Source organism: Thecamonas trahens (assembly GCF_000142905.1).
Source record: "Thecamonas trahens ATCC 50062 unplaced genomic scaffold supercont1.5, whole genome shotgun sequence".
NCBI lineage: Eukaryota > Apusomonadida > Apusomonadidae > Thecamonas > Thecamonas trahens.
In genome coordinates, this window is record NW_013657675.1 from 541,521 (window position 1) to 567,409 (window position 25,889).

A 25,889-nucleotide genomic window follows, 5' to 3' on the forward strand; every position below is an offset into this window, starting at 1 on the left:
CGCAAGGCCAGTCACGATGTGGAAGGCATGAGTTGGAGTGGGGTGGGGGGGGGGGGTGTTATTGGTCCTTGGACTTGGACTTCTTCTTGGACTTGGACTTGGACTTGGACTTGGACTTGGACTTGTCCTTGGCCTTGTCCTTGGCCTTGTCCTTGGCCTTGTCCTTGGCCTTGTCCTTGGCCTTGGCCTTGTCTTCGGCCTTGCCCTTCCCAGACTCGTTAGTCTCGTTTGCGGGTGCGGCTGAGGAGCCGGCATCAGCCGACGCAGCGGCAGCGGCGGCCTTTGCGGCATGGCGGGCGCGGTGCTTGGCCAGTTGCTTGGCCTTCTTCTTCTTGGCGGCTGCAATCTTGGCGGCTGCGATGTCTTCGGCAGTCTTGGGCGGGACAAGCGGAGTGTAGCACGGGTTGCAGATGGGCTGGCCGTCCAAGAAGAAGACAATGAGCGAGCCGTTGAGGGCGTTGCACCTGTGGCACTCAAAGGCAGTGTACTTATCAAGGCGGAGACGCTGGGCGTTGGGGAGGCGGCACGGCAGCACGGCCTTGGTCTCCTCATACTCCTTGGCCTCGTCCAGCGTGAGGCTGGCCTTCCACCTGTTGATCTTGCCCGCAGCGATGGAGGCCTCCAGCTTTGCGATCTTCTTCCGCAGCTGGCTCGCCTTGCGGGCCTCTTTGCGGCGGCGGTTCTTCTCGGCAAGGACAGCCTTGCCGTCCTCAGTAGCGAGGAGGGCGGCCTTCTTGGCATTGCGGCGTTGCTTCTGGCGCTCGCGGCGGGCGCGCTTACGGGCGCGGCGCTCGCGCGACTCGTCCGACAGCTCGTCCGAGTTGGTTCCCTCGTCCGAGTCGAGGCCCTTCTCGCGCCGCTTGCGCTTGCGCTCTGACTTGGCCATAGCGCGGTGGAACTCGGCAAACGGGTTCGGCGGCGGAAGCTCGGGCTCGTCCACAATCGCCATTCGCTCCTCCAGCTCGGCCAGATCGACAGCGGAGAGCGCGAGGAGCTCCGAGGCGATCTCGCGCGAGCCCAGGTGGTCGATCAGGTCCTGGCACGGGAGCCGGAGCGCGACGGCCATGGCCTCGATCTCGTCCACTCCCTTGTTCTCCTTCATCACCTTGTCCGAGCCCAGAAGCCGTGCCAGCTCAAAGACCTGCGACGGCATCAGCTCCTCCAGGCTGATGGCAAAGTCGTCGGCGCCTGCCGGTTCCATCTCACCCGAGCCCGAGTCGTCGGCCCCAGCGTCCGACCCGCAACTCTGAGCCACACTGTCGCTCTCACTCATGGACTCCGCCTCCTGCTGCATCTTCTTCACACCTCCCTTGCTCTTCTTGCTCTTGGCCTTGCTTCCCTTGACCGGCAGCGATGCCGACGAAGACGACGACGACGACATGGAGAAAGATGGATGGATTGGTCAACTTTCGAGGCCGCGGGCTCGTCGGCGAGTCGACCGGCCGGCCGTTGGCCACCTGCCAGGCAACCAGTCGCACCACACGACGCTACGCTCATCCACCGTTGCATCGCAACTCTTTCCCTGGCTAACATGGCGGATGCGCTGACGCCAATCAAGAACGCGTATGCCGCAGGGAAGCGGAGGTCGGTGTTGGAGGCTCTCTCGCCGGTGCTGGGCAGGAGCCTCGGCTGCGGAACGGGCGCTTGTTGCACTGCGTCCAGGCCGCGGCTCCATCGAGCTTCTCCGCTAACACCTGGTGCTGCAGGAAGACGACCGACGCTTGCCTCGCCGGTTACGCCAACGTTGCCGCGGAAGAATGCGATAGAGCGTACCATCGAGTCGCGGCTGCGGGCGGCGCGGGCGGCCGAGCTCACGCCTGCGGCGCAGCGCAAGGCCTTCAAGTGGACGATGGGCATGGAGGTGGCCACGGTCAAGCCGCCGCAGGCATGGGCTGGGCCTCGGCGGCGGCGGCCGGACGTGCTCTGGCTGTAGCGAGTGCAGCGGCGTTTACACTACTCGTCGTCCGGAGGTGGCTCGTCGTTGATGATCTCCAGCAGGGTGAGCTTGAGCTCTGTGGCCTCATCCCCGACGAGCGGGTCGTGGACGACCTCGACGTCGACCCGCATCTGGACCATCTCCAGCGCGCCCTTGAGGACGCCGACGAGGATGTTCGAGTATTGCAGGACGCCCTTGGCCTCATCGGGAAGCTCGACAAAGTCGAGCAGCGGGTTGGAGGCGAGGGTGATGTGGCAGACGTGTGGCTCCTTAGCCGACTGGCTCACGGTGCCTGTCACTCCGAGGAACATGCGGAAGCCGACGAGGGCAATGACCTCGCAGGTCTCTGCAAAGTCGCCGCACTTGCTCACCCGTGACTTGGCCAGGAACTCCTCGATCAGCCGCTGGCCGATGTTGTTCCCCATCCGCTCCAGCTGGTTGTTGACCTCGGCATAGTCTTCAAAGTCTTCGATCAGCTGCAGGACCAACGATCCGTAGGTGAGGGTAAACAGCTCGGACGACTGTGTGACCATCGCCAGCCGCCACCACCGACAGTCCCCGGCCACGAACGATCATCACAGCCCCAGGACCAGATCCAGCGCGCCAACCATGAGTGACCACATTTCTTCCCCTCTCTCCCCTCTCCCCCTCTCCCTTTGCCGTACCACATGATCCATGCGCTTGAATGCCGAGTCACCAGTCCTCTGCAGCGAGGCCTTGGACGACATGCTCGGGCGAGAGACGGAGACTCACTCCTTTTGCACTTGTGCTTGGGCTAGCTCTCCAGACACGGGGGAGAGAAAGTAGCAGGGAAGAACTCGGTAAGAGGTACTCAGGTACGTCCTCGGAGCTCGAGTGGAGTGGTCTACGAAGACTGTGCAGCTTGCTACGCCTGCCGCCGTTCCTGACGGTTCACCAGCTCGACCTCTTTGTGTCTCATCACGACGGGATCTAGCACTGCTACCTTTGATCTCAACTACAGTACGCCCTAGGGCCAAGCCTGAGATGATGGTCGGCGAGATCGATAGCATGGCGGGTTGAAGCCCTTACGGGTTGGCTCCTCTCCAGCCGTATCAGGCCAAGCCACATAGATAGCGGGCCGGATGGCCCGAGCAATGGCAAGCACTCGCTGATGCCAGGTATGCCATCTTGTGGTGCAAGGCCTCAATGGCACCATCGGCACCTACTCTACTGATGGGTGGTGGCATCGTGCGATGCGAAGGTGAGGGGGATCAGGGACTCGGAGTAGGGAAGCGGGTGGATGTGGGTGGGGAGGGAGGGGAGGGCGTTTGCTCTGTCACGCGTTTCGCCCTTGCGACCACCTCACGCTAGCGCCAACTTGTGCGGCGAGTAGCCAAAGGGGCAAAGCAGCGGAAAGTAGAAGAGCAAGCATAGTTTAGCCTCTCCCCACACACCACATTCACGTCAGTCTCTCCATCTTCCCTGGCCTCCACTCCATGTACAAACTCAAGTTGAAGCAGAAGCTCAACCAGGCCCGGTCCCACTCGGAGCTACAGAATGCCATCACCATGGGCAAGGCCGTGGTCAAGACTCTCAACAAACTAGTTGAGAAGCAGAAACTAGGTATGTGCCACCAATGCCTCCCATCCCTCCCTCCCCCCCCCCCCCCCCCTCTCCCCCCTCTCCCCCCCTCTCCCTCCCTCTCCTGTCCTCCTCCCGCCCTCCTTCTCCTGCTCCCTTTACCCTTTCAATGCTGTTGTCCGGTTATTGACCGTTCGCCGAGGGGACAACCGCTGGCAAAATGCTGGACGTAGCGGTGAAAAAAAATACCCGCACGGGGCAGCGACAAGAGATGATGGGTTTGGGCATGGCAGGCACTTTCTGAGTGATGATAGTTGGTGGAAAGTACTCACTGATGAATGGAATGATGATGGGCAGCACAAACCGCCATCTCGACGTGGGGATCGGAGGAGGAGGACTCGGATCTGCAGGTCTTTTTCCGCAAGATCAACGATGTGCAGGACGAGTGGTTTGCCATTCAGGCCGCGTTTGCCGACAAGTACGACCAGTTTGTGATTATGTGGGAGTCGATTCTCAACGAGGTCAAGTCACTCGACCCGCTCAACAAGAGCGTAGTGGCGGCCGAGTCGCGGCTGGAGAAGAAGCGCAAGGCACTGGAGAAGGCCAAGGGCAAGCCGGACTTTGAGACCAAGCGGGCACAGCTCGAGGGCGACGTGGATGAGATGGAGGCGCAGCTGGAGCAGGCGCTCCGCGAGCGCGACACGCGGTCGGACGAGATCACTGCCTTTAAGAAGGAGCGCTTTGCCGAGGGCTACACCGATCTCTCCAAGGCGCTGCTCATCATGCATGAGCGCGGCTCTCGGGCCATTGCCGAGCAGATCGACGCTGCCGGCCGCCTAGACGCGCGGTACGCGGCCGAGCGCGGAAACACGGCCGCCAACGTGCCGCAGCTCACCTCGCTCACCATTTCGCCGGCTGCTGCTGCGGCCTCGTCGGCCTCGTCGCCGCGGTCGGCCGAGTCGGAGGAGCCGCCGACCCACCTGGCCCAACCGGTCTCGCACCAGCTGGCCGCCGAGTCGGATACCAACGCGTCGGGCGTCGAGTCGGGCGACGGCGCCATGACCGAGCCGCAGCGCCCGCCGTCGACTGGCATTGCCGCCTCGGACGGCCCGGTCGTCGAGTCGGATGGCGACGCCGCTGGGGATGACGACGACGACGATGGCATCATTCCTGTCCAGCTCCGCGTCCGCGCCCTCTACGACTACGAGGGCGAGGAAGGCGATCTCTCGTTCCGCGCCGGCGACATCATCGACGTCACTGGCAAGGACGAGGACGGCTGGTGGATCGGCATCCAGGACGGCGTCGAGGGTCTGGTGCCGTCCAACTATGTCGAGGTGCTGGAGGGCGAGTAAACACTGCGGTACCACCGAAGCTCGTTTACTGGCCCTGGTCTTGGCTTTGGCCTTCTCCGCTGCGCGCCTCGATGAGCGCCACGACCTCGCCCCGCGCCCCGAGGTTGGCCACCTTGCCCTGGAACTTGCCGCCCTTGCCGCCGCCGCGGCCGTCCATCAGGCTCGCGGCCTGCTTCCCGACCGCGTCAACGAGTGACTTGCCCGGCTCGGCAGCGGCAACAAGCGTAAAGATGCCGGCCCCGCTCTCTGAGCCGCAGGTGACAAATACGACCAGGCCCGGGTGTGTCTCGTGGATGCGGGCAGCGGCCGACTTTGCGAACGCAGCGTCGCCGGCCGGCTGGTGAATGTGAGCAAGAGGCGAACCAGCAGCGCAGGCGGCGTCACGAGCTACATCGGCTTGCGAGGAGGCCAGCTGCGCCACCAACGCCTTTTGTGTCCGTGCCATTTCCTTGGCCGCCGACTTGTACGATGCAATGCACTCGAGCCACGCCGCCGAGCCGAGCGCCTTGTTGAGCTGCGACGAGAGGACCACCGCTGAGGCGACCCGGTCAAGGACCCGCTGGCCAGCGACGTAGCTCAGCTGCATCTTGGTCGGATGCTTCTTTGACCGCGACGGCGGAAGAAGCTTGATGGCCTGCAGCTCAGAGAGGTTCGTCACATGCGTCCCGCAGCAGGTGTTGAGATCAACGCCGGCAATGGCCACCAGCCGGATGCCCTCGGTGACCGAGTCCGGCAGGCCGCGCGAGCGGAACTTGGTTCCGTCAGCCTCGCCGGCAACAACCAGTGCGTCCATGGCCGCACGATCAACTACATGCGAGGTGACCGGCGTCCGCGCTCGGATGAGTGCGTTGATCCTGGCCTCGAGCGCTGCGACATCGACGTCATCCTCGGCTGCGGTCAGCTCGACGTCGATCGCCGTGGCCTCGGAGCCGAGCTCCCACGACACAGTTGCCGCCCCAAAGACTTCGGCGGCAACTGCCGAGACCAAGTGTTGCGCCGAGTGTTGCTGCATGTGGTCGATCCGCCGCGCCTCGGCGACCTTGACCACCACCGACTCGCCGACCAGGCTCTCCACCGCCAGCCGGTCACATGCCGCCACTCTGTGGTGCACCACTCCAGCGTCTGGCCCGGTCTTGGCCGTTGTCGCGCCCACCACATCCAGCACCGTCTCCGCAAGACACAGCCGGCCCGTGTCAGCTGGCTGGCCACCGCCCTCGGGAAACACCACCGTCTTGTCGAGCACCACGTCCCACTCGCCGTCGCCGCCGTCGGCCGCCGCAAGCACCGTCGCCGCCGTCGTCATCAGGTAGGGATCCACAAGATACAGCCGATCAGTCACAGGCAAACTGCCGAGTCCAGGTCCACTCGCCGCTGCGCAATCCGTAGCCATGGTGAGGTAGATGATCAAAGAGCCTCGCTGTCTGGGAAAGTGTGCTGTTGGTGGTAACAAACACGAGCTAAGTGACACCAAATGAGGGCAGGTCGGCAATCGGCCAAAGAAGCTGGGCTTGGTTTGGGGGGAGGGGGGCGGAGGGGGTTCGCCTGGTTGGGGTGGAGAGACAGAGCGAATCGCCCAAACGGGGGGCAGTGTCGGAGCATTGAAAACAAAGCAATGAGAACAGCAAAATACAACCAATTGGCAAAGCAAAGGAGCCAGTTTGCCCCCCACCCCCCCTCTCCCCCTCCCCCCCCCCCACCGACCGACTAGTGCAAGTGCCCCTTGAACGCCTCGGTTCGCATTCTTCTCTCTCTCTCTCTCTACAACATGACCGAGTACAAGCTTGTTGTTGTTGGCGGTGGTGGTGTCGGCAAGTCCGCACTTACCATCCAGCTCATCCAGAACCACTTTGTGGATGAGTACGGTATGTACCACACATCCCCTTCCCCTCCCTTTGCCAGCCTGGCCTGTTGGTCGTTCTGATCGCACCGCCCCCCTCCCTCCCTCCCTCCCCCCTCCCTCCGCCCAAGCCCACCATGCCGAGGGAAGCTCTTATTTCCCCCTGCTCTTCCCCACCTCCACCCCCCTCCCCTACTAGATACACCCCTTTTCCCTCTTGGTGGCAGTTACTCTTGCTATGCTTCTGTTCCCGGTGACAGCAGCCTCTGACGGCAACGACTGTCCCTGCCCTGCTCCGTGCGGGGGGGGGGCCAATGCCGCCCCCATTGTTGTTCATTCATCACCAATGCTGTTTTTTTGACCTGGTCGGGAGAGCGGGGAGGGGGGGGAGAGGGGAGGAGGGGAGGAGGGGGGGAGGGAGGGGGGAGGGAGATAGATAGAGATACAGCCAAAGGTACCCTCTACCTGGACTGCACTTACTGAGAGGCTGGTGTACAGACCCCACCATCGAGGACTCGTACCGCAAGCAGGTCATCATCGACCAGGAGACGTGCCTGCTGGACATTCTCGATACTGCCGGACAGGAGGAGTACTCGGCGATGCGCGACCAGTACATGCGGACCGGCGAGGGCTTCCTCTGCGTCTACGCCATCACCTCGCGCTCGTCGTTTGAGGAGATCACCGCGTTCCGCGAGCAGATCCTCCGTGTCAAGGACGCCGACGCTGTCCCGATCATGATCTGCGGCAACAAGTGCGATCTCGAGTCGGAGCGCCAGGTCTCTGCCGCCGAGGGCGAGGAGCTTGCCAAGTCGTTCACCGTCCCGTTCCTCGAGACCTCGGCCAAGACCCGCGTCAACGTCGAAGAGGCGTTCTTCCAGCTCGTCCGCGAGATCCGTCGCATGAAGAAGGACGACTCGGCCGGCGGTAAGCCCGCGGGCAAGAAGAAGAAGTGCCTCATCCTGTAGATTGCCTGTGACCCCTGTCGCACTTGTTGAACGCATCAAAGTCTTCCTCGATAAGAGGGGAGGGGGGAGGGAAGGGGGCTAGTTTGATGTGTCGGTGAGTATCAGGATTGGTGAGCGCGGGGATGCATGCCGAAGATTAGTGATTGGAGACCGTAGAGGACATTGAGCGCGACGGGCGATGGGCGCGATGGGTTGGCGTTTACGTTGTTGACAACTTGCTACTGAAAGAGATCGTCGAGAAAGTCAAAGCCAGCCTCGTTGCCTTCTCCTGTCGTCGGCCCGGCATCGTCGCCGCCTTCTGTCGCCGGCCCGGCATCGTCGCCGACTTCTGTCGCCGGCCTCGCCTCGGAAGCCGCGGCAGATCCTGTAGCCAGCGATTTGGACCGCTTGGGCGCCGAGTGGCCGGCCGAGGCCGAATCGTCACGCTTGCGCTTGAGACTTGCCGGCTCGGAGCTGGCGTCCGACGAGGCACCGTCCTCATCGCCGTTGTTGTTGTCGTCATCGGTGGTTGTGCTCTCGTCGTCGTCGTCGCTGAGGTCATCGAGGTCTTGCTGCAGGGCCTGCAGATCCTCTGCCGTCAAGCCAGGCGTGTCCGACTCCGAGTCCGGCGGCGGCTCGCGGCGGTTAGCCTCGGTAACGAGGGTGGGGATGGTGCCAAGAGGGTAGTGCGACTCGTTCTGGCGGCAATAGTACTTGACTGAGGAGCGGAGCCAGTCGAGATGGACGATGTATTTGCCAACCATTGACTGGGCCTTGAGGACCTTGGAGGTGGGCCGGGCAGCAACAACGTGAGTGACATCGTTGGTGACGTCGAGATGGATGCGGGCGCCAAACTCGGCCGCGAGGGCAACCATCGGATGCTCGTCGTACTTTTCGTGCGCCGGAATGACGCCGGAGAAGCAGATACGAACGCCGTCAAGGACTGCGAGCTTGAGATTGGGAAGGATGATTTTGGCGTCAGGGGTGGCGTCGTCAGCGCCAGCCTCTGCGCGGGCGTGTTCGATGAAGAACCTGCGGTGGGCCTCGGAGAGAACCTTCTGTATGTTCTCAAGCTGACGGAGGTCATGGCGGAGCTTGCGGACCGACGGGGCTTGCTGCGCGGGGATGCCCGGCAGCGGGCGGAAGACAAAGCGCTCCAGCTCGCCCTTGGGCGGCGTGGCCATCTCGATGCCGAGCGGGGCGAGGACGGCGACCGAGGCCGCGGCTGCTTGGGCGGCCTTGGCGTCGCGCGAGGCCTTGGCCTCGGCCGCCGTCGGTGCTGATGGCCCAGCGCCCGACTCGTTGGCAAGCACCGTGGTGTTGGCAAAGTTGTTGACGCCAGCCATGTACACAAAGTACCGGTACGGCGCAACCTGGAGCAGGTTGGCAGCATTGGCGGCCCAAACCGCCGGTGAGTCGTCCAGAATAAGAACCAGCGAGTCGCCAAACGGAAACAGGCGCGAGAGCGACTTGAAGATCTGGTTGTCCTCCTTGAACGAATCGTCAAGGTCGTCGCGCGAAACGATGCGCGACGAAAAGAGCGTCTGGTCCGGGTCCAGAATGTTGGCGATGCGCTCGGCGTACGGCCTGTTGCCGGCAGTGAAGATGTGAAGCTCAAAGAGCTCGTTCATGTCGCGGAGAAACTTGAGGAGGCCCGGCCGAAGCTTGACAAAGTAGTTGGCCGCGCCGCCCATCTGGAACCGCAGCACAACGTTGGGCGCGTCGATGGGCGGCAGGTCAGCCAGCGCTCCCTTGTCGCACTCAGGCGCAGACATGGCCTCAAAGTCCAGCACCACAGTACCCGCAATGGCAGCAGCGCGATCATCAGTGGTAGCGTGGACAAGGGTGAGGTCGAGGTCGAGAACAAGAACCATTTTGCGAGCGGCGATGAGCCGAGCCTCCTGCCGGACAGCCATGGCCTTGGCCACACCCTGCGAGACCACCAGATCCTTGGCATCATGAGTGACCGACATCATGCTTGACGGTGGGTCGGCTCCGTCGTCGTCGTCGTCGACCATGACGTCATCAGGCATGTGATAGCGGGCAGAGAGAGCAGCGAGCGAGCTCATGTCGACGCCGCAGACAGCACAGAGGCCATGAAACTGAATAGCGTGCGCACAGACAGCGAGAGTAGCCACAGCAGAGCCCTTTGACAACACGGATGACGGAGCCGTGACGTCGAAGGAGAGCAACTTGCCAGAAGCATGCGCATAGACAGGAAAGGTGGAGCCATTGGAGGCGAGGACCATAGTGGCCACTGGCTGTCCCCGTACCACAAGCTCCCCCACAAGCTCCTCTGCCAGGGTGACCACACGACCAGCAGACGGCACCACAATGCCTTCTTCTTCTACGCTCATGATGGGATGGTGAGGGTTGAGGAGGATTCGAGTGGTGTGGTTGGCGGGCGTGGATACGTTGTGGCCAGGGCGAGGTCAGGGAGGGACGGGTAGTTGTAGGGGGGTGGCAAGAAGTGCCAGTTGGTGTCGCGCTGTCGTGGCGAGTCAATGAGCTACACTGCGGATGACGACAGACGGTAAGTAGTATTTGTTTACCGTCAGAGGCCGGATCGTCGTCTACTCAACGAGCAAAGGGGCACAAATAGCCTCGTATTGGCATCGGCAGCCCTACATCCGTGGAGAGGCTGTCAAGGGTGAGGCGGGCGGCGGTTCGGCCCGTGGTGTGAACCGCAGTGTGCTGCCACTATCGGACGACGACGGCGATCGACCAGTGGCGTGGAAGCGATAGGCCTCCGCAAGGAGCCAGGCTGGGACGAGGCCGCTCGGTTCGACGGTATCGGCGAGTGCGTCGGGCGAGAGTAGCGGGTAGCGGACGGCCTCGAGAAGGCCGGCCGCCTGGGTCGCGGCTTCGGTGTCGAGCGTGGCGGGGTAGCCCGGAAGGTTGGCAGCAATCCAGGCGGCGAGCGCAGAGAAGACGGTCAGCTCGTCAACAACAAGCGCAGTGTCGGCGGCGAGAGCCGCCACAACCTGATACGGCAGGCTGGCGAAAGACGGGTGGCCCAGAAAGGCGCACGAGAAAGATGGATCCAGCGCAAACTGCGCCATCCGCTCGACCACGGTGGCGTTGCCGAACCGAAGCCCGGCGGTCCACATGACGGCGGCCGTCTCGACCGTCACCTCTTCGGCCACAAACAGTTCGCCGAGCTCAACAAGGAGCGGCACCTGGTAGCGGATCCCAAACTCGATGAAGTCCACCACCCAACCTGCGTCCATCTCGGTCACCCGGCCGGTGTACATGTAGGTGAGTGCAGCACGAACAGCAGCCTCGGCGAGGCCTGAGATCGGCACAAGAATCTTGGTAGTGACCCCGGCACGGCGCTCGTCTACAATGATAGCGCGCAGGACAGGAGAGTGGGCAGCCAGCAGCGCCGCGTGTGCATCGATCTCGACCACGTCGGCCGTGGTGGTAGCAGTGGCAGTCTCGGTTGGCGACGCCTCTAGCTCGTCGATGGCATTGTCGCCGCCAGCATGGTCACACTCACCACCATTGCCGCCGTCGATGCGTGTAGCCGGCTCCGCTTCAGACTTGCTCGCCGCCAGAAACTCGTCCAGCAAGGCAGCGCCATCGGCATCAGGCTCGGCAAACGGATCCGTATCAACCAACAGCGTCACATCAGCCAGTTCTGCGGCGGTCATCAGCGCAAGCATGTTCAGCTCGTAGATGGAGGGCATGCTCCCGTCGGCCATGGCAGCCGCATCGGCGTGTCCCAGCGCTGCCGTCGTCGAGCTCTCTGGTGCGTTCAGAGCCGCCAGTCGTACAGACAAGCTCTCCTCGTCGGTCGCCATATAGTGCACGTGTGGTTGTGGTTGTGAGGGTGAGTCGAGTTGGGTGAAAGAAGGAATGAGCGAGGGTGGCGTGGGCCCAGCGTCGGCGCTGTCCGAGCCACTGCCATGTGCCACAGCCTGCGACAGCACTTGGATCAATGGTTCTGGACTGGGGAGAATAGAGGGAGGAGAGGCGATCGGAGGCAACGAAAGGTTGTACAAAGCGTGCGTGGGTGGATGGGGAGAGAGAAAGCTGGATGATGGACGGAGCATGGTCGACTTGGTCAGCTTGAAGTGTGATGGGTGTGAGGGAGGATGGCGGAACAGATTGAAGCATGCGACACGATGGAGAGGTAGGTATCGGTTTGTATGAGTGTACGAGTGTGTGTGTATATGTGTGTGTGCGTCTGACATGTACCTGTGACGTTGGCATGCGTCACATAGTGCGATCGGGTGTGTGCAGCAGTTTGCTGTGTGATCGGTTGTGTGTGGTGGGATGTGCTGTTGGCTGGAGAGTGCCGGCGAGGCAACGGTCACAGCCGCGGCCACGGCCAGAGCCACCTCAACCACAAACGTCGACACAGCCCACTTCAGCCGCGTAGCTGCTGGCCCATACGGTGGCCCATACGGTTCTTCATGGGAAAGGGTAGAGGTAGCAGCAGTGGTAGCAGTCGTGGTCTCCGTGGAAGACCCGGCTGGTCGTCGACATGGCGGTGGCACTGGCGGTGGCACTGGCGGTGGCGGTGATGGTACTGCGTCCGGAGCCGGTGGCCATACCCGCCTACAGGGTCGTGGCAAGCCCGGATCGGTGTACTCGGCAAGACTCAATTATGGCCTGTATGCCACAACCTTTGGTGTCGGTGATATTCCAAGCAGTGTACGTGGTAGATGTGGTGGAGAGCGGTGAAGAGGTGGTGGGGAGGGCGGCGATGGACTCATGGGCGGTCATCATGATGTGCGTCTCGCGGTGTGGTTATCTCGCTCGATGGCTGATGGCTGCCGATGTTGCTCCTTCCGGTGGTGCGTGAGAGAAACAGGCGCTTGCGGCCAAGAGAGAGGTCAAGGCCATGATCCACAAGGATATCCTGGAGCGACACAAGCCCAAGTGGAACATCTCGACGCAAGGACCCTCGAAGCGGGTGCTGAAGCATCAGATTCTGCAGTACAATTCGCTGAAGCAACCGTACAACTTTCGAGCCGAGAAGCTGCCGGCCAAGGTTCCGCTGCAGTTCCCGCTAGCCTACGACAAGTTCCACTTTGATGAGCGCCGTTTGTACACCCGGCCGGCGGCTGCGCGGCGGCAGACGGCAGAGCAGGGTATCGATGGTAGCGGTGGTGGTCGCGGCGTGGAGAGTGGCTCGCGGGCGTCGCTGGGAAACTCGGCCGGGCCAGTGTCGGCGGGTGGGAGCCAGCCGTCGACGCCGCATGTCGACATCTTTCTCGGTGACTATGACCCGTCGCTGGCCACGGTAGGGCCGGACTCGCCAGACTCGGCCGGTGAGAAGCAGGCGCGCGATCAGAGTAGGGCGTCGGCCAGCGAACGGGCACTGCAGGCTCGCAACTCGGTTGATGACTTGCAAGGCGAGGACGCGAGTGAGGGCAGACAGAGCAGGCGGGTGCGGCTGGCGACGACAGTCAACATGTCACGCGACGAAGTGCTCGCCACACGGGTGGTCAACACGCGAACGGAGATCCCGACAGCGCCGACGCTGTCGGGCGACAAGCCCGAGTGGGACGTGACGACGTCGCCGGACCGCAAGGCGCTGAAGGCGCAGGCACACGCCGAGTGGCGTGCAGTCGAGGCGCGGCGCAAGGCGCTTGCCCGCTCAAGTCGTAGGCATCCAACTCTGATGGAGCGGACGCAGGCCATCAGCGACCAGGTCCGCCGCGACCAGCAGCGCAAGCAATACGAGCGGCAGCGGCTGCGCGAGCTCTACGGTCCGACCTACGAGCTGGAGACCGACGAGGAGCGGGTCCGCCGCGCTGCCCGCAAGTCGTTCCGCCCGCGCTTCCGCGCCCGCAACCGTGTCCCGCGCACTAGGGAGTACTTTCATCTCGGCGTCCTTCAGGACGTCACCATGTACGCAGCCGGGGACGGCGATGATGACTCGGACGCGGAGACCCAGGCGTGGTCGTGCTGCATGGGCGCGCCGTCGACCAAAGGCTGCGCCTATCGCTACCTCCCGGACAACCGCTCGTATCTCACCTCACTCCCTCGCCTCGACTTTTAGCCACTGGCTGTCACGTGCGGCAGTGAGGAGGGGAAGCTGTGTCCGCTCACGTCATGAACAGACGCACGCGCTCATCCTTGCGCCCCCCCCCCCTTCGATATCCTTCCAAACAATCACATCGCAAGAACACGAACGCATATCTAAATGCGTGCAGTGTGTGTGTGTGTGTGTGTGTGTACGTGTGCGTATGCAAGCGCATGCGTTGTATCGTATCGTATCAGTGGCGGTGGCCCCCTCGCTATGGTTGCGGCCATATTTTTTGCGATGCCTTGAGCGTGCCGCAGCAGAATGGGGCCATCCTCTTCCCCAAGCGGGGAAGAGCAGCAACGCTCGTGTCTCCCCCCTCCCTCCCTCCCTCCCTCCCTCCCGCTACTGCTGACCCTGACCCTTCCGACTACGGGTAGGCATACCACTTGAGTACCATTCTTTGACCGTGTGTGGTAAACATGGTTATGAACATGTGCTCCCAGGAAGTCTGTGTGGTGGTCATGATGTGCTTGGCAGTGGTGGCTGTCTCTGGCTACAGCAACCCGTGCAACCAGCAGAAGGGCACGTACAAGGCCACCTTTTCGCCGCTTCCCGTCTCTGCCGACATGTCCATCACGCCCTTCTTCTCCCCCTCGGGCTCAACCCCGACCCTGACCAAGATCGTCGAAGATGCCACAGACGTACGTTCCGCCCCGGTCCCATACCCTGCCGCCCTCTGCTGTCCCTCCTCCTCACCCTCTTTATCTATCTCTTCATGCTCGGCTGCAGACGGTTACGATTGTGACGCCCAACTGGAAGTCTTGGATCTCGTGTGGTGACTCGTATAACAGCGGGTGCTCGCCGTGGCAGCTGCGGTACGAGACGTATGATCCGTTGTGGGTGGCGACGCTCAACGCCATCTCGCGTGGGGTCAAGGTCAACGTGCTCTCATCGTACTGCACCGGGCAGCACGCTCTCAAGCCGGGCCTCATCCTCCCGCTGACCTACCTCAAGCTCGCTGGCGCCAACGTCATCGAGTACCAGACAACGACGTACATGCATGCCAAGGCGGTGACGGCCGACAACTCGGTCGCAGCTATCTCCTCGATCAACCTCTCCAAGTCGTCCATGTCGGAGAACCGCGAGGCCGGCCTGGTGTTCTCGGGCGAAGGCGCGGCGCCGGTTGTCGACTTTATCAACAAGGTTCTCGAGCACGATCTCTCGTATGGTGCTTCGTGGCCGCAGTTCTACACCTACAACGCGTCGGACATGGAGATCATCCGCGACACCAAGATCTTGAAGATGCCCGAGTACCCCACGCCGCCGACGTGCGCTCCGGAGGTGCCGGCCGACCCGGAGCCGATCACCGGTCACATGGACGTAACCATCCTCACCCAGCCCGACTACACCTATGAGACATTCACCTCTGCCTGGAACGCGACGACTGACGAGTTTCTCCTCTACATCTACGTCATCAACTCGTGGGACTGGTGCCACAATGTCAACGATCTCTACAACCGTGGCGTCGACGTCAAGCTCATGTTCTCCTCCTCACTCGTCGGCAACTACCCGATCGCTCTCGAGTGTTACAAGTGGCTCAACGAGAACGGGCTCGACATCCGCCTGACCAAGCCCAAGTGCCTCCCGTTCTGGCATCAGAAGTACTTTGTCATGGATGGCTCCAAGGTCGCTGTCTCCACCGGGAACCTCGACTCGTACGATGCACCCGACGCCTCGGTCTTCCCTCCGGTCACCGAGTCGGACGGCGTCCAGGCCTACCGCGGCTTTGCCGCCATCGTCGAGAACCACGATGTCGTCAAGACCTTCACCGACGTCTTCTGGGCCGACTGGGACGCGGGCTTTGACTACTACCCCTCGTGGAACTTTAACAACTAACCCACCCGCTCGTACACCTTTAACACGCATCATAACCTAAATCATCGCGTCAGATCTTCCCGTCCGCCCGCGCCAGCCTGCCCGCCAGCCAGCCTGCCCGCCAGCCAGCCAACCTGCCGTGGCCCGAGTCGGTCACCACCATCGCCACCCACCCACACTCTACACACACACACACACTCACACACGCATCTCCACACACACACACCACCACCACCACCACCACCACCACCACCACCACCACCACCACCACCACCACACATACCCCTCCCCTCCCCCCTCTCCGCCATGTCTACCCGTGCCCTCCGCCCGCTCTCGTCGTCGGCCCGTGGCCCAGTCCGGTCGCGCAAGCGCAAGCTCGGGGCACCGTCCCCAGGCATGGCGGCTTCACTCTCTGCCTCAACCTCGGCCATGGGTGGTGCCTCTGCTTCTGCTGCTGCTGCTGCTTCTGCTACGTCTTCTTCCTCGACTACGGCTGCTCGGACTCTGGCGGCTGTCAAGCACGATGTCGATCGCTTTCTCTCCGCGCCAGACTTGCCCGGCCTTGTCGTGGCTGAGCAAGCGCTGCGGTCGACTCGGGCAGAGGCTGATGATGACAAGCTTGGACGTGAGGGGCACTCGCTGCCCCTGCCGACTACCCTGCCGCAGGCGTGGAAGCTTATTCAACGGTATGAGATGACGGTGGGTACGCTCAAGAAGCAAATCGCCGAGCTCTCGGCTGCCGCCGACCGCATGGCTCGCATGGACGAGCTGGCTGGCTCGCAGGAGCTGGCTGGTCTCCGGGCTCAGCTAGCGCGGATGGCCACCCGGGTTGAAAAAGCCCGCATGGACGCGAGCGAGGCCCGTGCCGGCGATGGCGACGCACTCAAGCAGGCGCAGATCGAGATCGAGGATCTGAAGTCGCAGCGCCGCGCGCTGATGGACACGCTGAAGGAGGCCAAGGCTAGCGCGGCCACTGAGGCTGCAGAGGCTGCCGATGCGGTGGCTGCGGCGCAGGCCCGCGAGTCCAGTCTTGCTGAGCGGGTGGCACAGCTCGAGTCGGAGCTTGCCACCGCCGCCCACGCCGCCGACGCCGCCAAGCACGATGCCGAGCTCGCTGCGCGTGCGGCTGCCGCTGACAAGGAACTGCTCAACATGCAAATTGAGCAGGTGACTCGCGAGCGGCAAGAGGCCAGTGCGCGTGCGGCCGAGCTGACGCCAGCGCTTACACGGGTCGCCGAGCTCGAGGCCGAGCTTGAGCGCCTGCGCCTTGCGTCGTCGCGCGACGCCGACGCCGCCGCTGACGCCGCCACCCTGCAGGCTGAGCTTGCTCGCCTTTCGAACCTGCAGGCCCAGGTTCACGAGCTCGAGCGGACAAACACGGCGCTGGCGGCCAAGGCCCAGAACACGGCGCTGCTCGAAGAGCGGGTCGAGAGCCTGCAGGCTGCGGCCGGAACCGCCGACGCGCTTCGTGCGGCGCTCGCAGATGCCAAGGCCGCGGTAGCTAGGCACGATGAAGAGCGTGAGGCCTGGGCAACGCTCCTCCGTGAGCGCGACTTGCTGAGCTCGTTCCCGACGCCCGCAGCCATCGTGGCCCACCTTGTCGAGCTGCAGGACACGGTGCTCCACCTCAAGTCGTCGTCGTCAACGAGCTCAACCCAGCTCAAGCTGAAGGACACCCACACTGACGCGCTCACGGAGCAGCTCATTCACGCCAACCAGCAAGCCGAGATGTACGCTGCGGCACTGGCTGAGGCACAGGCGGCTCTGAAGCGGGCCGAGCGGGCGACTCGAGTGGCGAGTGCCGAGCGCGACGGATACAAGAACATGCTCGCGGCGTACGAGGACGACGACGGTGAGGCTGCCGAGGACGCGGCGCGCAAGGACGAGTCCAAGGTTCCCGCGCTCAAGGCCATGGTCTCGGCGCTCGAGACACAGGTTGCCGAGCTCAGCGCCGAGCTTAAGCAGGCGTCGGAAGCACAGCGGACGGCACTCCGCCGAGCGCAGGTCGCCGAGGCGCAGGCTGACTCGGTCGCGCCGGCACCAGTCCCGATGGACCTCACAGGCAGCTTTGCACCGTCGCGGTCGCCAGTCAAGGGCGCAGGCGGCGAAGCTGGGTCCGGAACGGTGGCGGCGAGCGAGAGTGAGCTCGCACGAGTCCGTGAGGAGAACCTCGTGCTCAAGGCCGAAAATGAGAAGCTCGGCGCAGCCCTCCTCAAGGCCGAGACGCTAGCGGCCAAGCTCGAGGCTGCGGTCGGAGCTGGCTCGTTCAACGCCAAGACAACCAAGGTTCTGCACTTCAAGTCGAATCCGGCAGCAGCAGCGGCCAAGGCGGCGGCGGCGGCGCAGGAGCGCGAGCTCGACGAGCTCCGTGCGGCCAACAAGGCGCTGAAGGAGGCGCTGGTACAGCAGCAGAGCGGGGCGGCGTCGCCGATTGCGCCACAGGCGCCGCACATTGCTCAGCTCCGCGAGCGGGTCAACGAGCTCGAGGTGGCGCTGGCGCAAGCGGCGACCAAGAACACTCGGCTCAAGGAGGTCTTTGCCAAGATGTCGGCCGAGTTCAAGGAGGTGACGTACCTGCTCCTCGGCTTCCAGATCGACATGAAGGACCAGGGCCGGTACCGACTTCGGTCGATGTACGCCGAACACAAGGACGACGTGCTGTACTTTGCCAAGTCGGACGAGGGCACGATGCACTTGCTAGAGACGCCGTTTGCCGCCTCGCTTGGTGACGAAGTCGATGCCTACCTCCGGCGCTGCCACTCGATCCCTGCCTTTCTCTCGCATGTCACGACCAAGCTCTTTAACTCGCTCACGGTCCAGCCGTGACCGCCTGAGCGTACGCCGTGCCCCGCATCGCACCTGCTCACTGCGCGAAAAACGCGAGATGGCCGGCTGTGCCCGCTGCGGCAGCGGCTTGTGACGCTTGGCGCCGGACTTTGCCCTGCGGAGCTTGGACGCCGCGGACCGCACTATGTGCGTGTTGGACGGCGCCGCCGTGGTTCGCCAGTCAGATCCACAACCACGACCTCGGCGCTGGCAGCGCTGGGCTTGGTCGCCTCGGGAGCAGTCCGCTTGCGCTTGGATGGCACGGGAGGGGCAGGCTGAACAGGCGGCGCGGGTGGTGGGCTAAACGATGCCATGAGCTCGGGAGCAATCGGCCGTGATGCGGCTCTGCTCTGGGAGGCCATCTCGAACGGCGACGCCGGCTTGGCCTTGGCCTTGGCCTTGGTCACCAGCGAGGCCGCGGATGCAAAGGGCGAGCTAGCAGTAGAAGCGGCGGCGGATGGGCGCGGACGCGAGTGGAGGCGCGGGCGCGGGCGCGGACGATTGGGTCCGCGCGGCGGAGCGGTAGAGGAAGATGCTGCAGCGCGGGCTTGCGCAGTCTTGTGAACCTGGCGAGCGGTGACAAAGCCCTGAGGGGCTGATGCCGGGATGGCGGCACGCGAGTTGGGGGCACGACGAAGCGCAGCCGACCCGGCCGGGGCATCGTCAGCCTTGACGTGCGCTAGCGCGTCGGGCGGAAGGTCGGCGAGAAATGGTGAGGGCCGGCCGGAGAACGAAATGAAGAGGCGCGACTTGGCGCGGGTCATGGCAACGTGCAAGAGACGGCGCTCCTCGTCGAGTTTTTCCTCGGCGTCAGAGTCTGAGCCGCCGAGGGCAGCCGAGCCGCCGGCGGTAAAGGGCATGACGCCTGCAGCGGCGGCGATGATAAAGACAACTTTCCACTCGAGGCCCTTGGCGCGGTGGATGGTCGAAAAGGTGATACCCGAGACAGCATCGTGGGCGACAAGGTCGAGTGCGTGCTCAGGCACCATCGGCTTGCCAACGAGCGACCGCGCAAAGGCGGCAGCAAGCGGGAGCAGACCACGGCCGGCCGACGGCCCGGCGTCCGGGAGCGTAACTCGGGCCTGAAACTTGGTGGCCACGTCGAGGAGCTGGTCGAGCGCGGCCAGGGCCTTGGCGCATGATCGGGCAGCGGCGGCGCGGGCTGTGGTTTGGGCCTCGGACTGCGATTCGGACTCGGTCGGAGCCGGCAGGCTGGCATGGACACGCTTGAGGTGACTCTTGTACTTGGAGGCGGCAATAGTGGTGGCGACGACCGAGCGCAGGTCGAGGACGCCGCCCGAGGCGGCGCCTGCGATGGCGTCGATGGTCTTGACAAAGGCGCCGACAGCTCCACGCTGGGCACGCTTCAGCAGCGGGCTTCGCGCCAGCGAGCGGGCGGCGGCCATGAGGGAGGCGTTGGGCCCGGTCCGTGCTCGCCGCAGCGCGCTCAGCGTGACCTTGCCGATTGAGCGCGCCGGGACGTTGATCACCCGCTCAAAGGCGTCGTCGTCAGACTCGTCGACGGCAAGGGCGAGATACGCAGCGATGTTGCGGATCTCAGGCCGCTGGACAAGCGCACTGCCGCCAGCGCCAACGTAGGGGATGCCGTCGTCGTCAAGTAGAACCATGAGGGCCTGGCGGACAAAGTTGTTCTTCGAGTTGCGGAAGAGGACGCCGATGTCGCCAGGCCGGCTTGCGCCCGACGTGAGCAGCTGCTTGATTTGCTCAAAGACAAGTGCGGCCTCGCCATCGGACGAGCTTGCCTCGAGGACGTGGATTGGCTGGCCCTGCGACTTGCGGGAGAAAAGGGCCGGCGACGAAGTGTCGTGGCCGGCCGGCCCGCGGCTGCGCTTGGGCCCGGCCCGCGACGCCGCCTTGAGCAGATGCGCGGCAGCCGCCACAATGGTCCGTGTCGAGCGGTAGTTCTCGCGAAGCTTGATGACTTTGCACTTGCGGTCGGCAGAGCCAAAAAGCCGCATAAACTCGAGGATACACCGCGAGTCGGCGCCGCGGAACGAGTAGATCTGCTGATTTTGGTCGCCAACGGCGGTGATCGACGCCGCTGAGTCCGGGTGGTTGACCATGGCACCGAGCACCCGCCACTGCATCAGCGACGTGTCCTGGAACTCGTCGACCAGAATGCAGGTATAAGCAGAGGCAAACGTCCGCGCCACTTCGGCATCGCCCTCAAGCAGCTTGACGGCGAGCTGGATCATGTCGCCAAAGTCGATGGCGCCCTGCTCGGCGAGCGCAGCCTCGTAGCGCACGTACGCTGCCGGCAGATGCAAGTTCGGATGCTGCTTGACCTCGGGCGCATCTGGGCCGAGACCGCGGACCTTGCACGCGGCAATGAGTTTGGCCATCTCGCCAGCGACGCCGCGCGTGACGCCCGAGTGGTCGCCGTGTGAGCGGCGGATGGCGGCGAGGCACTCTTGCAGGATGTCCAGGATCTGCGGCTGGGAAATAGTCCGCAGCGAAGTGATCTCCGAGTTCCCGCCCGCACCGCGCATTGCCTGTGCATTGCGCGCAAACCGCGAGACAAGGCGAAAGCAGAACGAGTGGAACGTCCGCACATCGAGCTTGTCCACCGTCGCCTTGTCGTCGTCGAGCGCAGCGAGTATGCGCTCCTTCATCTCGTCGGCAGCCTTGGTGGTAAAAGTGACAGCCAGAATCCGTCTCGGGGGGACTCCACTCCGCACCATGTGCACAATCCGCTCGGTCAGCGTCCGCGTCTTGCCCGACCCGGCCCCGCTACCGCCGTACAGATTGGGTGAGTGTGAGTGGGTGAGCGAGAACTACGACCTTTTTCACCCCACGCTTGTACACACGCACACACGCACACCCAAGCTCCCCATGTACGTACCCAAGACCAGCAAGTTCCCGGTAATGTCGTAGGTGACAGCCTCGGCTTGGTCGTCATTGAGATTGACCGCGCTCATGCCCGCAGGGCCCAAGCCGAGTGCGAGTGCGGTGGCGGGGCCGGGGCCGGGGGCGGTGACGCGGGGGCGGTGGCGGCGGCTGAACTTGATCAGATCCGATCGGGCCGCCCGGCTCCCGGCTAGCCAGGGTCAAGATGAGTGCATGCGCGAGGAGACGCAAGACACGAGGTCAAGGCTGGGGTCGAGGCCGTGGCTGGCAACTCGACTCTGGGGCAAGGTAGGCAGCAGACATGGAGGGAGCAGGCGAGGAACGTGGCGGGAAGCGGGCGCGGAGCGGAGGAGCGCGGTGGGCGTCGGACGGAGCTCCCGGAGGCTACTTTGCGGCGTACTCAGCGCCGGGCATCCATGCGGACATGCTGGCGGATCGGGTGCGGCTGGAGGCGTACTTTGCCGCACTGAACGCGGGCGCGGTGGAGGGCAAGGTTGTGCTGGATGTCGGGACTGGGACCGGCGTGCTGGCGTGCATGGCGGCCAAGGCCGGAGCGGCCAAGGTGGTTGCCGTCGACGGGTCGGCGGCGGCGGCGGCGGCGGCCGAGGCCATGGTGGCCGACAACGGCCTGGGCCACATCGTGACAGTTGTCTGCTCGCCAGTAGAGGAGCTGGAGCTGGAGGAGGCCTCGGTTGACGTCATCGTCTCCGAATGGATGGGCTACGCGCTCATCTACGAGTCGATGCTCCCGTCGGTGGTCTTTGCCCGCGACGCCTTTCTCAAGCCGGGCGGCCTGGTCCTGCCGTCGCGGGCGCTGCTTTATGCGGTCCCGTTCACCTCGCACACTGGAATGGTGGAGGAGCTTGATTCGGCGAGCGCCACCGCAGCGGTGCCGGAGCTTGCACTGCTCGACGCGTGGGACGCGCAGCAGCGGTTCGGGCTGCGCTGGCGGGCGCTGCGCCCATTCTTTGCCTCGGGCTCGGGCGGACTGCCCGACGCGGCGACGGCGGCAAGACTCACTGTTGACGAGCTTGAGCCCGAGCTGGTCGCCGCCGAGCCGGGACTGGTCCTGGATCTGGACCTCAGCACGGTGGCCGCCACCGAGCTGGTGGCTGGCGCGGCGACGCTGAGCGATCTTGTCTTTTCCACCCGCGCGACTATGGGCACTCCGCTGGCAGGCATCTGCCTCTACTTTGACACTGTCTTTGAGGCCGCCGACGTTGTGCTCACCACCTCGCCGCTCTCACCGCCGACCCACTGGGCGCAGACGCTGCTGCATCTGCCGGCTTCGGCCCACCGCCAGCTCGACCTCGACTCGCATGTCTCGGGCCGCATCTCGCTCCTCCCAGACTTTGCGCCGGGCCAGGAGCGCAACCTCGCCATTCATCTGGAGCTCGACGAGCATGGCGAGCCTGGCCCGCGCTACGCCTTTCTCCTCGATGCCGTTGAAGTCCGGGCGGCGCGGGCGCCGTGACGACAGGCACCGCTCACCACAGGTCTTCTACTCGCAGTCGCTAACAGGCCCGGACGCAGATGCGGATGCGATGCCAAGACAGGATGTGGGGAGGGTCGATGATTGCTTGTGCATGTATCCAATCGCACGATGTGGCTAGGAGGCGGAGCGAGTCTGCGTGTCAAAGAGTGCCTGCGATTATTAGACGACAACACTTGGCTTTCGAGGGAAGAGGAGAGGAGCAATGATTGCTTACGACCCCAAGAACTGGACCATTTTCCTCCGCTATGTCCTCCCCTCGTCCGGCTCTGTCCTCTTTCTCGTCTGGCCACAAGTCCTTCTCACCTTTGTCACCTCCGTCATCATTGTTATCGTCAACGAGCACTCGTCTGGCTCTGTACGCCTCCTTACAACCCCCCCCCCACCTCCCTCGCCTTCCCCCTCTTCTGCCAACCCCCGCCCTCGGTTTGCTCAACTGGGATCCCGCCGACCATGCATTAATTCTCCATTCATTAATGCTTGCCCAAGTCAGCCACCACCACCACCACCACTACCACCACCACCACTACCACCACTACCACCACCGCCAACACCGCCAACAACAACACTCCCACCTCAGCAAGCTCCCTTCTCCATCCCTCTCTTCTTTCACATACTCACCCCCTCTCCCCTTTTCTGTAGGACTCGGCGCGCACGGGCGTGGTTGTCCCACCCAATGCTCACAAACTTGTCGGCTCAACGCTGGCGTTTCTGATTGTGCTGAGGTCGCGGCTGGCGCTGGTGCGGTACGGTGAGGCGCGGATGTGGCTGGGCAAGATGTCCAAGGCTGTGCGTAATGTGTCGCGGGAGATTTCTGACTATGAGAGCTCGCTGCTGGCTATGGAGCTGTCTCGGTATCTGCGGCTGTTTATGGCGCTGACCCGGCTGCAGCTCCGCGACGAGACACACTTGTTTGGCAACCCGAAGTATGTGGCGCCCGAGCTGTACACTGCCGATGAGAAGAAGATTTTGGAGGGTGTGGCGCGGCGCCCGCTCAAGATCCTGGGGTGGATGGAGGCGACGGTCGACGCCATGTCGCAGGCCGGGCTCATCTCGCAATTCCGCGAGTTCCAGTTTGTGACCCACATCGAGACGCTCGGGCAGTCGTTCCAGGGCTCGAACAAGATCCGTGCACTCCAGCTGCCGCTGCCGTACGCGCAGCTCCTCACTTACTTTCTGGGCCTCTACGTCTACACGCTGCCGTTTGTGCTGGTGGCCACCATGGGCCGGGCAACGCCGATTGTGGCCGGCCTCTTTGCCATCATTCTCTTCGGCATCAACTCGGTTGCCAAGCAACTGGCGGACCCGTACGGGTATGACGCCAACGACCTGCCTATTGACCAGCTCGAGAACGCCGTCGCCGAAGACGTGCAGTACGACCTGCACCGCAACGGCCACGTCGCCACCGAGGGCAACATCCGCCTCGACATCGACACCGAGTACTCGTCAAAGTCGGTCGACCTCATCGACACATCCGACGACGGCCTGATGGTCTGAAGGTCCACTGCTTCTGCATGCATGCTTGCCGGCCCGCCTCTCCACTTGCCATCGCCCTGCCCCGCCACGTCCGTTCCACCTCCGCTCTTCCCCCAGCCTTCCTCTCCACCTGCTGGTGTGGTCAATAAAAGTGCAAGCTGTCAGTGTAGGCTTTCTTCTCTACGTCCGTTCGCTCTCCGTCTCGAGGGCCCACGCATGGCAGCGCGCGAGGCCCGTGGGCGGAAGGGTAAGCATCAGAACTGCGGCATTGGCACCAGCTGCGACTTGTCCAGGCCTCGGATGTTGGTGTCAAGGAGCTTCTGTCGCTTGTTAGAGTTGTTCGAGGCAGCCGGAAGCGCGTGCTTGGCCGAGGTAACGGCGTTCATGACGGCGACGTCCTCCTTCTCTAGCTCGCGAGCGAGTGCAAGTTCGTCGTCGGGCAGGCGGATGTTCTGATACATCTCCCGGAACTCGCTGTCGAGCTCGTAGCGCTCACCAAAGTAGTACAGGGTGGTGCCCTTCTTGGCAGGACCCTCGGGAATCTCGATGACGCTGCCGACGCGGACAAGGCGGTCGATGTCCCGCTCGACCTCCTTGTACGCATTGGCAAAGTCCGACCGCCAGATGGGGGTGTATGAGGCCTTGATAAAGGCCAGCAACTCGCGAATGGTGCTGATCCCGGTCTTGGCGACGTATTTGACGGTCAGCTGGACCGGCTTAAACTCGAGCCGCGGGTTCCGGCCCAGCGCGTCGAGCAGCTTCTGGTCCGACACAATGCGGAACTGGAGCTCGGTCTCGAGGTCCACAAGCAAGGCCTCGGTCTCGCGCGGCCGCGCCTCCATCGCCATGATGATCTTGCGGATCTTGACCGGCCGCGCCGGCTCGGCGGCCGCGCGCACGCTGGAGATGTCGCTATCGGTGAGGACCACCATGTCCAGCTCCTCCGACGGAGTCGCGCCAGCAGGGAGCCCTTGTGCAGCGGTCGGATCAGGTGTAGCAGGAGCGCCAGAGACGGCACTCTCTGGGCGACCCTTGAGCGCAGACTTGCGGCCGGCTCGGAGACGGGCGGCCTCGAGATCAAACTCTGTGCGGAAGCGGCGGTACTCTGAGCGATCGATCTTTTTTGCCACAATAAAGTCTTCCACAGCATGAACAAGCTCCGGTGGCGCCGGCTGGATCTTGACACGCTCCTGACCTTGCAGCAGCGGGCATGAGCACCTTCGATGAGGCCACCCATGGCCTCTGCCGCCTCTCCAGCCGCCGACAGTAGCTCCTTCTCTGCTCTCTCCAGCGCCTTGATGGCTTCATACACCTTTGCTGATCGCTTGGTGTACTTACGTCTGTTCAGCGCTTGCTGCCGCAGCCGCAAGTTGGCCTGTGGTGGAGTTGACGGGGTGAGGGTGCGGGTGAGAGGGGAGGAGGGGGGAGGGGGTGGAAGTGGGGGAGGGGGGTAAGGGCAAGACGTACCTGCTTCTGACGCTTGCTCCATCCCAGCTCCTCCTCCTGTCCGTACGCAGCCATGGTAGGTGACTCGTAGTCGGCCAGGGAGGGTGGCAAGGAGTGGCCGTGGGTGGGCGACGAGTGGTTCAATGGTTGGTTTGGGTTGGGGCGGGGGGGCAGGGGGGGGGGGGGAGGGGGAGGGGGGGAGGGGTCACAGAGGGTGATCAAGACGACTTGACGGTGGGTGGGAGGGTTAGGGAGAGGGAGGTAGGTGGCTGAGGCGGTGCGGGGAAGGAGGATGAGTGGAGATAGGGGGAATAT

At 63.5% G+C, this 25,889-nt stretch overlaps 14 protein-coding genes across 14 annotated transcripts; 7 read left to right on the top strand and 7 right to left on the bottom strand.

Annotated features, from left to right (window-relative positions):
* Positions 1-58: 58 nt before the first annotated feature.
* On the bottom strand, positions 59-1,384 carry AMSG_01381 (uncharacterized protein; the record flags this gene model as incomplete). The annotated part of the gene is made up of 1 exon (XM_013906531.1): positions 59-1,384. The coding sequence occupies exon 1, from the start codon at positions 1,379-1,381 to the stop codon at positions 59-61; it is 1,323 nt and encodes a 440-aa protein (XP_013761985.1). The 5' UTR covers positions 1,382-1,384.
* Positions 1,385-1,928: 544 nt separating this feature from the next.
* Positions 1,929-2,784, bottom strand: AMSG_01383 (trafficking protein particle complex subunit 3). The gene is made up of 2 exons (XM_013906532.1): positions 2,602-2,784; positions 1,929-2,457 (listed from the first exon to the last, which is right to left on the bottom strand). The coding sequence occupies exons 1-2, from the start codon at positions 2,662-2,664 to the stop codon at positions 1,954-1,956; spliced, it is 567 nt and encodes a 188-aa protein (XP_013761986.1). The 5' UTR covers positions 2,665-2,784; the 3' UTR covers positions 1,929-1,953.
* A 482-nt stretch (positions 2,785-3,266) lies between these two features.
* AMSG_01384 (uncharacterized protein) lies at positions 3,267-4,849 on the top strand. Its single transcript, XM_013906533.1, has 2 exons — positions 3,267-3,520; positions 3,836-4,849. Exons 1-2 carry the CDS (start codon positions 3,394-3,396, stop codon positions 4,828-4,830), a joined length of 1,122 nt encoding a protein of 373 aa, XP_013761987.1. The 5' UTR covers positions 3,267-3,393; the 3' UTR covers positions 4,831-4,849.
* Positions 4,835-6,133, bottom strand: AMSG_01385 (alanyl-tRNA synthetase domain-containing protein 1; the record flags this gene model as incomplete). The annotated part of the gene is made up of 1 exon (XM_013906534.1): positions 4,835-6,133. One exon carries the CDS (start codon positions 6,131-6,133, stop codon positions 4,856-4,858), a length of 1,278 nt encoding a protein of 425 aa, XP_013761988.1. The 3' UTR covers positions 4,835-4,855.
* A 373-nt stretch (positions 6,134-6,506) lies between these two features.
* Positions 6,507-7,688, top strand: AMSG_01386 (Ras-like protein rasG). Its single transcript, XM_013906535.1, has 2 exons — positions 6,507-6,692; positions 7,166-7,688. The coding sequence occupies exons 1-2, from the start codon at positions 6,596-6,598 to the stop codon at positions 7,630-7,632; spliced, it is 564 nt and encodes a 187-aa protein (XP_013761989.1). The 5' UTR covers positions 6,507-6,595; the 3' UTR covers positions 7,633-7,688.
* A 105-nt stretch (positions 7,689-7,793) lies between these two features.
* AMSG_01387 (FCP-1 protein) lies at positions 7,794-9,860 on the bottom strand (the record flags this gene model as incomplete). Its single annotated transcript, XM_013906536.1, has 1 exon — positions 7,794-9,860. The coding sequence occupies one exon, from the start codon at positions 9,858-9,860 to the stop codon at positions 7,851-7,853; it is 2,010 nt and encodes a 669-aa protein (XP_013761990.1). The 3' UTR covers positions 7,794-7,850.
* Positions 9,861-10,235: 375 nt separating this feature from the next.
* Positions 10,236-11,315, bottom strand: AMSG_01388 (uncharacterized protein; the record flags this gene model as incomplete). Its single annotated transcript, XM_013906537.1, has 1 exon — positions 10,236-11,315. The coding sequence occupies one exon, from the start codon at positions 11,313-11,315 to the stop codon at positions 10,236-10,238; it is 1,080 nt and encodes a 359-aa protein (XP_013761991.1).
* A 1,115-nt stretch (positions 11,316-12,430) lies between these two features.
* On the top strand, positions 12,431-13,775 carry AMSG_01389 (uncharacterized protein). The gene has a single exon (XM_013906538.1). It carries the CDS (start codon positions 12,461-12,463, stop codon positions 13,622-13,624), a length of 1,164 nt encoding a protein of 387 aa, XP_013761992.1. The 5' UTR covers positions 12,431-12,460; the 3' UTR covers positions 13,625-13,775.
* A 260-nt stretch (positions 13,776-14,035) lies between these two features.
* On the top strand, positions 14,036-15,541 carry AMSG_01390 (phospholipase D). The gene is made up of 2 exons (XM_013906539.1): positions 14,036-14,292; positions 14,381-15,541. The coding sequence occupies exons 1-2, from the start codon at positions 14,071-14,073 to the stop codon at positions 15,485-15,487; spliced, it is 1,329 nt and encodes a 442-aa protein (XP_013761993.1). The 5' UTR covers positions 14,036-14,070; the 3' UTR covers positions 15,488-15,541.
* A 231-nt stretch (positions 15,542-15,772) lies between these two features.
* Positions 15,773-18,723, top strand: AMSG_01391 (MAD1L1 protein; the record flags this gene model as incomplete). The annotated part of the gene is made up of 1 exon (XM_013906540.1): positions 15,773-18,723. One exon carries the CDS (start codon positions 15,773-15,775, stop codon positions 18,290-18,292), a length of 2,520 nt encoding a protein of 839 aa, XP_013761994.1. The 3' UTR covers positions 18,293-18,723.
* AMSG_01392 (UvrD/REP helicase) lies at positions 18,419-21,231 on the bottom strand (the record flags this gene model as incomplete). Its single annotated transcript, XM_013906541.1, has 2 exons — positions 18,419-21,043; positions 21,152-21,231. 2 exons carry the CDS (start codon positions 21,229-21,231, stop codon positions 18,436-18,438), a joined length of 2,688 nt encoding a protein of 895 aa, XP_013761995.1. The 3' UTR covers positions 18,419-18,435.
* A 230-nt stretch (positions 21,232-21,461) lies between these two features.
* On the top strand, positions 21,462-22,724 carry AMSG_01393 (protein arginine N-methyltransferase 6; the record flags this gene model as incomplete). The annotated part of the gene is made up of 1 exon (XM_013906542.1): positions 21,462-22,724. The coding sequence occupies one exon, from the start codon at positions 21,462-21,464 to the stop codon at positions 22,632-22,634; it is 1,173 nt and encodes a 390-aa protein (XP_013761996.1). The 3' UTR covers positions 22,635-22,724.
* A 115-nt stretch (positions 22,725-22,839) lies between these two features.
* AMSG_01394 (uncharacterized protein) lies at positions 22,840-24,213 on the top strand. The gene is made up of 2 exons (XM_013906543.1): positions 22,840-23,010; positions 23,295-24,213. Exons 1-2 carry the CDS (start codon positions 22,858-22,860, stop codon positions 24,147-24,149), a joined length of 1,008 nt encoding a protein of 335 aa, XP_013761997.1. The 5' UTR covers positions 22,840-22,857; the 3' UTR covers positions 24,150-24,213.
* Positions 24,214-24,280: 67 nt separating this feature from the next.
* Positions 24,281-25,708, bottom strand: AMSG_01395 (uncharacterized protein). The gene is made up of 2 exons (XM_013906544.1): positions 25,596-25,708; positions 24,281-25,503 (listed from the first exon to the last, which is right to left on the bottom strand). The coding sequence occupies exons 1-2, from the start codon at positions 25,647-25,649 to the stop codon at positions 24,832-24,834; spliced, it is 726 nt and encodes a 241-aa protein (XP_013761998.1). The 5' UTR covers positions 25,650-25,708; the 3' UTR covers positions 24,281-24,831.
* Positions 25,709-25,889: the final 181 nt, after the last annotated feature.

Excerpts from the sequence above, each read along its gene's own strand:
- AMSG_01389 (XM_013906538.1), top strand. The coding sequence starts at position 12,461 with ATGATCCACAAGGATATCCTGGAGCGACACAAGCCCAAGTGGAACATC.
- AMSG_01395 (XM_013906544.1), bottom strand. The coding sequence starts at position 25,649 with ATGGCTGCGTACGGACAGGAGGAGGAGCTGGGATGGAGCAAGCGTCAG. Across the intron at positions 25,504-25,595 it reads GGAGCAAGCGTCAGAAGCAG|GCCAACTTGCGGCTGCGGCA; the intron begins GTACGTCTTGCC and ends ACTCCACCACAG.
- AMSG_01384 (XM_013906533.1), top strand. The coding sequence starts at position 3,394 with ATGTACAAACTCAAGTTGAAGCAGAAGCTCAACCAGGCCCGGTCCCAC. Across the intron at positions 3,521-3,835 it reads AGTTGAGAAGCAGAAACTAG|CACAAACCGCCATCTCGACG; the intron begins GTATGTGCCACC and ends GATGATGGGCAG.
- AMSG_01386 (XM_013906535.1), top strand. The coding sequence starts at position 6,596 with ATGACCGAGTACAAGCTTGTTGTTGTTGGCGGTGGTGGTGTCGGCAAG. Across the intron at positions 6,693-7,165 it reads CCACTTTGTGGATGAGTACG|ACCCCACCATCGAGGACTCG; the intron begins GTATGTACCACA and ends GCTGGTGTACAG.
- AMSG_01383 (XM_013906532.1), bottom strand. The coding sequence starts at position 2,664 with ATGTCGTCCAAGGCCTCGCTGCAGAGGACTGGTGACTCGGCATTCAAG. Across the intron at positions 2,458-2,601 it reads TCAAGCGCATGGATCATGTG|TCGTCCGAGCTGTTTACCCT; the intron begins GTACGGCAAAGG and ends ATGGTCACACAG.
- AMSG_01394 (XM_013906543.1), top strand. The coding sequence starts at position 22,858 with ATGATTGCTTACGACCCCAAGAACTGGACCATTTTCCTCCGCTATGTC. Across the intron at positions 23,011-23,294 it reads ACGAGCACTCGTCTGGCTCT|GACTCGGCGCGCACGGGCGT; the intron begins GTACGCCTCCTT and ends CCTTTTCTGTAG.
- AMSG_01390 (XM_013906539.1), top strand. The coding sequence starts at position 14,071 with ATGGTTATGAACATGTGCTCCCAGGAAGTCTGTGTGGTGGTCATGATG. Across the intron at positions 14,293-14,380 it reads TCGTCGAAGATGCCACAGAC|ACGGTTACGATTGTGACGCC; the intron begins GTACGTTCCGCC and ends GCTCGGCTGCAG.